Source organism: Cryptomeria japonica, chromosome 4 (genome assembly GCF_030272615.1).
Source record: "Cryptomeria japonica chromosome 4, Sugi_1.0, whole genome shotgun sequence".
Classification (NCBI taxonomy): Eukaryota; Viridiplantae; Streptophyta; class Pinopsida; order Cupressales; family Cupressaceae; genus Cryptomeria; species Cryptomeria japonica.
In genome coordinates, this window is record NC_081408.1 from 33,537,723 (window position 1) to 33,548,004 (window position 10,282).

The window sequence follows — 10,282 nt, forward strand, 5'->3', positions numbered from 1 at the left end:
AAATCCACCCAAAGCCAAAAACACGAAACAAAATATCCAACCCATCTCTTTTGATATCGTTACAACAAATTCACGAAGATAAATCCACCTAAAGCCAAGAACACGAAGCAAAATAAAGTTGCTTTTAAGCCAGGGTTCATGACAAAACCACTCTAGATAGCAAATCTAGGGTTTCAATCAAATTTCAAAACAAAAACTGAAGAAATAATTGCCTGGCAATAAAAATCCCAAAACAAAAAGTTAACCTAGAGCTTTTAGATCTTACATGTAGTTTCGGTTGTGATGTGGCTGACAACAGTAGCAAACTCCTTCTGCTGCAATGAACAGAGACGCTAAGAAGAATGAAGGGAAGCCCTGTTTTTCTGTGAAGATTTTTTTGGGTGAATACCCAACTCCATAAAAATGTGCCGTCGATAACAATACCCGCCTCCACAAAAGGATTTGCTAACTAAGGAAAACCAGAAAAGAATACACAAACCGAGAAAATACAACTTCACTTCCATAATAAACTCGATATTAAACACAATATTACGATAAATAGCGAGTGTACCTAACACAAACATCAAATCAATTAAATACAACTACTTGCCTTCCCTTTTCCACCCCACCTCAAAATGTACCCAACAAAGAATAAATGATAATAACCTACATACTATTAACCGGCACAAAAATCCCATACTAAGAGCCTATCGGCTCAAAAATCTGATTGATCGAAGATTACACAAAAATAACAAATAAAATATATGGAATGGACTGAGGTCTCGAAAGCGAACTTAGTCCTGGATATACGTAATTCTTCGGCCACTTAAATGACTTTTGAGTCAAATTATGAAAACCCCAATTACCTAGACGGTGTCACCTGATTTTGCCTGTTGGTTAAAGTGTCTAGGAGTAAGTATAAGAAGGCAAAGAGGCCCATTAGTGAAATCCTCCCCCTCCTCCTGTATTCCTGGCAAATGGGTGTAGATCATGACCTTTCTTGCTCTACCCCTGCCCTCACACAGGGATACAACTGTCCTACAATTTTGGGGCTTCAGCCCGTAGCTCTGGTGGATCATGTTGCCAGGGTAGACTGGACCTTGCTAGATTCCATTCCAGGAGAGCGAGGTGGCTCTCAGAGAGTATGTTATTCTCTGCAATCTATTTTCATCTGATAAGAATAATGGGTATGGATTAGATTTACCTCAATCATTAGCGTTTTGATGGTGTGTTGAGATTTGCAATGGGTTTTAGTAGTCTTGTTTGCTTCAATGTGAGTGTTGCTTAGTTGACGTGAACTGACGAAAATGGCTTTTGTTGGGTTGGGTGATGTTTTCTGTTTTTGTTAAATGGATTCCTTAAGAGTCCTGTGTTGTTTATAGTTGGTTTTGCTTGGATTAATGTGCAGTAATGGAAATGTCTCTTCGGATTGCATTTCTAAGTGGCTTGCCAGAGTTTTATGTAGAAAGATTGGGTATTCTGTGCAATTTGAGCATATGGATTCGGAAGAGTTTAGTTATCTTTTAGAGTCTGCAAATAACTGAAACGACCGTTATTGGGTTTGTTTTCTATGCGGGTTCTTGTAGTATTATTGCATTAAGGATGAGTAATTATTTGATTTAATCTAAATCACTGTAATTGTACAGTGTTCGTTCGTTTCTACTATTTGGGTTCTTTTAGATTATTTTTTTCGTTTTATAGTGGTTATTGCATAGATTGATGTAATCTAATGAAAATGGCTGTTGTTGTATTGTTTTTCTACTTGGTTAGTCAGAGTCTTTTTTGATAAAGGATCACAACATTAGATGAAGTTTGTAAAAATTGATAAAATTGGATGGCATTTGTTGTTTTCATTGATGGGGTTCCCAAAAATCTTTCTTTACATGGAGGTAGATAGTATTGTGGATGAAAGATACGCGACTGTAGTTTATTGAATCTTCAACTTTTAGACCAACATTCACGTTGGAAATAATAAAGAGGCAAGTGAACCTCCAGAACCATAAGCGCCTGCCTATATACATGTTAATACTGGTCAGAAAGAGGATTGATGCCGTGGATTTAGCTTTGATTAACATGAGCCTTTCTTTTTGTTTGTTCAGACTCACTGTAGAAAGAATGGGTATTTGATGATATTGGATGGGTTTTGTTGTTTTTAATACGTATTCTCCTGAGAATTTGGGAATTTATAGTTGATGTATGCTAATTAAAATGATATTACTTGGTTGTTTTAAGTTTTGACATCTAAGCTACCAAAGTCTCATTTAATTAGAAATGGGTATTTTTTGAAATTGATCTAAAACAATAAAAAATGTGAATTGTGTAAAAGCTTTTGCCATATATCATTCTTGATTTTTCATTAGTTTCAGTTTGTGAAAACCCTTGGAGAGCAGAAAATGGTCTCTGGATTTTCATGGAAAGGTAAGTAGAATTATTTGATTGCTGAGATTATAGGCTTTCTTACACGGGTTTCATTAGTTCTGCCTATTGTATACAATTGAGCCTACATTACTTAGAAGTTAGAACTTGATACTCACGGGAAAAACCAGGCATGGTGCCTCTGTTTTGTGGGCTTTTGATGGTTAAAGCTCCTTTTAGTGTTGCCCATTCAGGAAAGCAGCTACTAGAAAAATGGGTAAGTATTATTTGTGTGCATTGAAGAGTCGAGCATTGGTCTTTTTGTTGCCTCTGTATAATGCAGAAATTTGCAATATGTGCCTTGCCTGGGTCTGTACCCTTGGTATGGGTGGATTTGCAAGGTTTAGTTTAACACCCCAGCTTGGTCATGCAATTGAAACCGAAGGGTATGCAATTGGACAGTGCCTTGGGTAAATGGAAAGGAATCCCAATGTGGGCTTCCACGAGCGGTCTCATACACCAAGGGTTACACAATTTGACCAATATTTCAGGTAAATGGAATTGAATTCTTGTGGGGTTCCACAAAATATCTTATATACTTAGGGTTATATTGTCTGAGCAATATATAAGGTAAATGGTAAGAAACCTTATCTCAGGGTTCCATGAGAGTTCTAATATACCAAATTGACATTTGGCTTGAACCTAGAAAAGTGCAAACATCCTTTGCCTTAAAATTGGACGCCCAACTTGATGTTTTTGTTTCTAATCATTGATGGTGTGGAGTTGTGTTGATGTGTGCTTTGACACAGCAACTTAAGTGTATACCAACACTCTTTTGAAAGGAAATAAATTTTCCAAGGCTTCAGTTACTTGGTCTAGGCTTTTGAGATAGCTTTACTAGGGAGAGTTATGATTCAGCACACAAGGGGCTTGTTGGTTGTTCATTGTCTAGTTAATGGGTTAATCACATTACTCACACTTCAAAGATCATGGTTCGTTCCTTTTATCAATAATCGCCATGCATGAGATTAAACTGCTTGAGTCAGATTGCTATGTTTACAATGAAACCTGTTGAAAAATATTCAATAAAATCAGTACTTAAAGTCTATTCCACTTCTAAATTAACACTGAGGAAAAAGGAGTGTGAGATTGCCATTAATCTTTTGCAACATCGGTCTCTGAGTTTCACAACTCCTCAAACCAAGCTATGCGCTGATTGGCTCAACACAACCTTACACATAGCTTGTGCAATCGTGTAAGGAAAAGCAACTAGAAAGATGTCTCAAATGTTGCAAAACCACAGATAAGTGCACAAGTGACATTAAGGTTCCACGAAAACCAGATTTGCATAAGTAAAAAATATGACCTCTTTTTTTGGCTTTCTCACGGGGATTTATATTCTGAAACTCACTTTGATTTGTTTGGTCAATTAGATAATAATAGTCTTCTAATCTACTTAATCTGCTACTCTAATGCCTAACTATTTAATCTCCTTGCTATCTCATTCTTGCTACAGTTTAAAGCATCTGGTTACATGGTGTGATCTTGCTTGCTTTTGAGATCCATCACTTGCTTAATCTCATGCGAGGTATTGCAATCTGGGTGTATGTGCAAAAAGCAAGCGTGTCATTAGTTCTGTAAAAAAAAAATGATTAAATATAAATGCATTAAACCTGATTCAGTAGTATTGGCAGATCTAAGGTTTCAGAGAAAAGTATAGCAGACAAAATATCCTAAGGCCTTATGAAAGAATTCGGAAGCCAAAAAAGATTAACATTGGGCTTTGAACCTCATTTCAAATCCAAGCTTTTATCTTTTTCATTCTTGTCCAACAACCTGGTCCCCCCAGGACACGTGCCTAGATAACAGAGGATACATCAATTGCCACAATTGATTTGCCACAAGTGGACATGAAATATTTTAAATCTGATTTTGTAACTTTGATGATTTGGGAATTCAGAGAAAAGTAATCTAGCTGCAACAGCAAAAATCTCAGAGAATCTGGATCAACCAAGTTATTAAACAGAGCCGCTACAATTTTGTGTCTGGGAAAGCAAAAGTCAAAAGGTTTAAATTCGAGAACTTTAAATTTATAACCAAAACCAGTTTTCAAAGATCAATTAAATCGATGAAATGAGTTTTTGGATCTGGGAAAGCTTAGAAGAATTTTAAGTGAGACTTCAAATTTCAAATAATGTATTATGCAGAAATTGGATCCATTGATTCATTAAATTGGATATAGAAGCTTGCTAAGTACACAATAAAGTGGAAATAAATAAACTGAGAATAAAAGTAAAGACACCTGAATGGACTTCCCGGAAGTTAAGAGGACAGAGTTGAAACATCTGGGGGAAAGTATCTGCAAAACAAATTTAGCAACATTTGCCATTTGGTAAACAGCTTATTTACAGATCGGAATGCAAAAATTCTAAGATTTTTTTGTTTCTTGCTCTGCCTGGGTAACTCTTTATTTTAATTTTTTTCCATTTTTTGCACTTGTCTTTCTTTTGGGAATTCTATTGTTAAGGGAAGCAATTTGTGACTGACCATTGGCAGTCGTTTACATACCAAGAGACAGATTCATACTTAATCCACTAAGTTGAATTTCACTCCCGCTGCAATGTTGGCTGGGAAATGTGCATATTTTCATTGACAATCGTGCTCTTGTTCTCTTGCATTGATTAACATTTTCAGTATCGATAACTGTGCCTCTCTCTCTCTCTCTCTCTCCTCCAACCCCCACTGCCTCCTGCCTCCCTCTCCATCCCTGACCTGCAATGTTGGCTGAGAAATAGGAACATTTTCATTGATATAAGATGTGCTGTACAAAATTTGCCAAGTTATTAATGAAACATATTTTGCTCAAAATAACATTTCAATTTAAAAGTTTAATCATTTAAGTTTCTATCTTTTGGGAAACAATGTCATCCATTTTCTTTCCAAGTTTGTATTTTGACGATTATGGCATTGTTTTGTCTTGCATTGGTTCGAGACTGCCTTAAGCGTATCTTGGTAGCGTTGGCCAAGAAATTCTCATGCAAGACATGCCTTCCATGTGTTCCCTTGTTGGTTAGGATTTCTTAAAAATGAACATTCATATATTTACCTCACAGTCCTTGAAGTGCTGGACTGCCCTTAGGTGAAGGTATAAATAGTGTAGCTTGAAGTATCTTGGTAGGGTTGGCCAAGTATTTCACATGCAAGATATGCCTTGCATGCGGTCCCTTGTTGGCTAGAGTTTCTCACAAAAGAACATTCATAAATTTGCCTCGCAGTCCTTGGAGTGCTGGACGGCCCTTCAGCAAGGCACAAATAGTTTTGCTTGAAGCAGCTGTCAGAATTTTGCTTAATGAAAACGTAAAGGACATTTAGAGCTCCATCCAATAACCGTTGGATCCCCTTTCAAGGTTCTCTTTAGTTATTTAATCCCATCGAAGCAAGGGAGAGGAGACTTGCAGTCCATCTTTCTAAGTTCTAACTTTCAATACCCATGTTGCTTTGGTTGCATCAAATAGAACAACTCTATCTATTCTTATTAAGGAATCAATATGGAGTCCATTTCCTAGTTCAATACTTTCACCCATTCTCTCATCATGGTTTAAAGTTAAACTCATCATGTTCATGTACTTGTCATTAAAAAATACCTTGTGTACCATCTGAGAAATAAGATTGGTGTTGATGCTTTCAATATTTATTCCATTTGTGTTACAAATATATTAATTTCTTTTAACTACAAAATACCATATAGGCAAGAATATGATGTAATTTTGAATTGTAGTTTCTATAACTTTTGTAAAGGTCATTATTGAGAAAATGTTGAAACAAAATATGATGTTTCATAGACGGAACCATAGGGATAGCACTTGCAAGAATGGAACCTTTTCTGTTATTGATTTGGCGAACCAAAATCCCATTTGATATATTTGCTGGAAACAGGTGACAGTGGAGGAGCTGGAGCATATATTAGCTGAAGTGAGTATGCATATGCTTCCATATTCAGAAAATATCTCTCCAATTAGAACAATTGCTGGTGGTAGCGTTGCAAACACCATTCGAGGCCTGGCGGCAGGCTTTGGGATTTCTTGTGCCATAGTGGGGGCATGTGGTGATGATGACCAAGGACAGATGTTTGTAAAAAACATGGAGACATCAGGGGTCAATCTTTCACGGTTAAGAATCAAAACAGGGCCCACAGGACAGGTTCACTATTGCAATCTTTTTAGTTGCATTTGCTTTTTTCCTCAAAGAGCATGTTAGATTTACCTTTGACGTATTGAAGCATTTAAATATTTTTCATATATTCAAGGATGATTTTTTGCAATGAGAATCATTTTCTCATTGATACAACAGTGTGCATGCCTGGTAGATGCTAAAGGCAACCGCACAATGCGTACATGCCTGTCTGATGCAGTGAGACTCCAGGTACATTATGCTTGTTTCTTAAATAGATATTGGTCCAAGCATATTCATGTGGTTGTTTCATGTTGAAGCTTATCTAGTTAATGTTGTTGATCATCTTGTGCAGACTAACGAGTTAAATGCTGATGATTTTAGAGGATCTAAGGTACTATAATCATTCAAGCAAAACGATTCTTCACAAAGCTTTTAGTGGACATGCTTGATTTTTGATGGATTTATCATTTATAATTTTATTATTTCTTCTAAGCTATATATAGATCTTACAATTTAAGCTTAGGACCTTCTGTTGAGCTAAATGTCACAATAGGATAGTCCAGTTGGAAGTGACTATAAATTGACACACTATAGACTGACACTTGGGATTTGACATGATACATATTTGTTTAGAATTTTCATATGTCAAAGATTGTGACTTCAATCAAATAGCACTGGAATGACTTGCGCGTTGTTTGTTCCTAGTGGGTTGTGCTCAATGGATATGGATTCTATGGGCAAGAGTTGGTGGAGAAATCTGTTTGTTTGGCAAAGCAGGCGGGTGCATTTGTGTCAATGGATTTAGCCAGTTTTGAGGTGCCAATAACCTTGAATGTGTTCTTATTATCCTAATATTTGTTTCTTTAATGGAATACGTGTAGCAGTCATTTCAAATATTGCAGTTTTACATTAATAAATATTTGGTTGCTTATGGGCAGGTGGTTCGGAACTTTAGACCACAACTGCTAGATTTGTTGAAGTCTGGGCAGATAGATCTTTGTTTTGCTAATGAAGATGAAGCAAGAGAATTGATGAGGTAAATGGCTCTATATTGTTCTTGTTGCATGAAACATATCGCTTGTGCTATTACGGGACATAACTGTGTGTGGTCTTGTGGGTTTTATTTGCTACTAGTGAGTGATCATAACCCAAACACTTGCTGACCAAATTAATGAGTACGAAGTAAAGTATTAACACTGAAAATGGATGACTCAACTTATTGAATATGGACATCTATGAATGACTCATGGATGTCAAGCACGCTGTTATTCTCATGGTACATATAAATTTATTTGTGTTTGCAGGGATGAGCCTGACAGAGATGCTGAGTCTGCTTTGGCACTTTTGGGAAAATATTGCTCTTGGGCTGTAGTAATGCTTGGTCCCAAGGGTTGCATTGCTCGACATGGAAATGAGGTTATTATAGCTCGTGCAAAATATGCTGATAGTTGTAACTTATGCGTGACTGGATCGTTTTTGCTTCTTTTATGATATTTATGGCTATCTTGCTACAGACTGCTCGAGTTCTGGCGATTGAGGGTACAAATGTCATTGATACTACCGGTGCTGGGGATTTATTTGCAAGTGGTTTTCTTTATGGAATGATAAAAGGCTTGCCATTAGCAGATTGCTGCAAAATAGGCTGCTGTACTGGTGGAGCTGTCGTGCGTGCACTTGGTGGGGAGGTTGAGCCAGAGAGCTGGCTGTGGGCTTCTGGGCAAATGCAGAGTCTTGGGCTTCCAACTCCAGAATTTGCAAATGCAGAGTGTTCTATTCGAAGTTCAGCTCAGTAATTATTTTTGCAAGTTAGTGGAGAAGTTGTCAAATCTCCACCTTGTTTTTGAGTTTTGAAAGAGCTATCAAGTGGTTAAGTTAGTTTCAGTTTTGATGAAATATTATTTCATCAAGCAAGTAAGACAATGGCAATAGTGCAAAGATGTAGGAATGACATAATAGTTGAGAAATGTTTAGAGTACTGAAAATGAATATTCATGCGGGGAAAGAATCTTTGGATATTTATTTTGAAATTCAAGCCTGGGAGCAAAAAAATCCCTACAGAGCTGGAACTAGTAGCATAGCGTAATCAAACTGTGAGGAAACCCTTGAATTGAAAGTTATGCTGGGTTGAGTCTGATAATTTATTATCTTTGTATGCCTCTTTTTTGACATTTCTTGTCAAATTCTTGCTCATTGGAGAAAGCAAGATTTATGAATTCTTGATCATGTTGGGTTTTAATATTGAGCATGGACATCGATGCATTCAGTATGGATGTCCGCAGTTTTGTGGGGCAAAGTAACAAATATTTATTTAATAAGGGTAAAGGAGTACAAAATCATTGAATTGAGTTTCTGGAACAGCACATTTTCTGCAATCATTCATTCTAGATATTAGTGATTCAGATTAGTATGGGGGGTGAAAACTAAAACATAAAGAGACTGAACGGATATTATGCTGCTAAACTGACTTGCAAATTACAGTATTTATAAATTCAAGTGAGGTAGGATGTCAAATTTGATGTACCTTTTATAAGGACAAAGAGCTAGATGGTAGAAAGGGAATAACAGAACAAATGCTTTAGGTTGAAGATCCATATTCAGGTTTTTCCTTGATTTGGAGTTTTGAATTAGAAGCTTTATATATCTCCAATCTCATGCACAAAAGTTGGCATATTTATAAAAAATTACAAGACTAGTTCAAAGGTTATGGCAAATGTAAAGATCGGAAAGTTTTTGCTAGATAAGATCAGGAGGTTGGTAGGCCGCTGCCTTCTGGTGGTTCCACCAATTGTACATTGCACATTTATATTGTAGTATTTGCTAGATAAGTTCAGAAAGTTGATATCTCAAAAGGACATGTAAAAGAAAGACAATTTAAAGGTCTCTGTAAATAATCTAAGAGCTTGCATATATCATTTAAAACTAGATAATTATTGTAAACCGTAGAACATGATTAAGCAAAGATTATAATCAGCACGCATAAAACGTTTTCCACATATACATCTTAAAAGTAACAACTGGGAGAAAATCGATACATCTCAGAATGGTTTAGGTGGAGGAAAACGATTATCTGCATTGGCAAAGGTAAACAACAGGAAGGAATCTGATCTACACAATGAAGAAGTTGGGTTAGGAAAATTGCCAATCGGTATTTGTATTGTAAAGTACTCCAAATTCATCTTGGTTTGGCTCCATAACAGCTGTTCGAATAGCACAAATATTGGGAAGCCATGCATTGAAGAGCTTTACTTGGGAAGTAGTTCTAGTCAACTGAAGTGCATGTAGTCTTTACCAAAATTTGAGACCTGTTCTAAATGTGAAACAATAAATTAATTTACTTGTCACTCAGTGACTGCACGAGGGTACAGTCTAATCCAACAGAGTAAATATCGGCGAGCATGAAAGAGTCATACTTAGGGAGAAAGTCATTCTAAGTTATATAGAGCACTAAGTTATTTCATTTGGTCAAGACCTGACTTGAAAGGAACTTTGGAGTGAAATCCCTTGCTTTTCATGAGGATTGATTGAAAGACCTTCATTCGCTTAGAGTTAGTTGCTTTTCTTAATTTTCTAGTTTATCTATCCCATTCCATCCCTCTTTACATCCATTTCATTTTTTGTCTTTTTATTTCCATCTTTAACTCTATTTCTTTCTCCCATAACCCCTATTTCTCCTATTTCCCTTGTTTCTAAGCCCTCTTGGTAAGCACTTTGGGGTCTTGTGTTTGTCGTTTCAATTTGTAAGTTTGGTTTAGATTATCATGAAATTAGCATCATC

At 36.5% G+C, this 10,282-nt stretch overlaps 1 protein-coding gene across 2 annotated transcripts; it reads left to right on the forward strand.

Moving 5' to 3' along the window:
• The first annotated feature begins 793 nt into the window (after positions 1-793).
• Positions 794-8,720, forward strand: LOC131079271 (uncharacterized). 2 transcript variants are annotated; one of them, XM_058017180.2, is made up of 8 exons: positions 794-1,121; positions 6,271-6,534; positions 6,685-6,756; positions 6,860-6,898; positions 7,213-7,323; positions 7,446-7,543; positions 7,812-7,923; positions 8,022-8,720. In XM_058017180.2, the coding sequence occupies exons 1-8, from the start codon at positions 957-959 to the stop codon at positions 8,298-8,300; spliced, it is 1,140 nt and encodes a 379-aa protein (XP_057873163.2). In that variant the 5' UTR covers positions 794-956; the 3' UTR covers positions 8,301-8,720. The 2 variants fall into 2 exon arrangements, with proteins under 2 accessions (XP_057873163.2, XP_057873164.2); XM_058017181.2 differs by having other exon boundaries at positions 1,029-1,166.
• The last annotated feature ends 1,562 nt before the right edge of the window (positions 8,721-10,282 follow it).

What these genes read in the sequence shown, in the direction of transcription:
- LOC131079271 (XM_058017180.2), top strand. Translation starts at nt 957, where the DNA reads ATGGGTGTAGATCATGACCTTTCTTGCTCTACCCCTGCCCTCACACAG. An exon ending in CTGATGCAGTGAGACTCCAG is followed by an intron (nt 6,757 to 6,859) that starts GTACATTATGCT and finishes CATCTTGTGCAG; the next exon opens with ACTAACGAGTTAAATGCTGA. An exon ending in TGGATTTAGCCAGTTTTGAG is followed by an intron (nt 7,324 to 7,445) that starts GTGCCAATAACC and finishes GCTTATGGGCAG; the next exon opens with GTGGTTCGGAACTTTAGACC.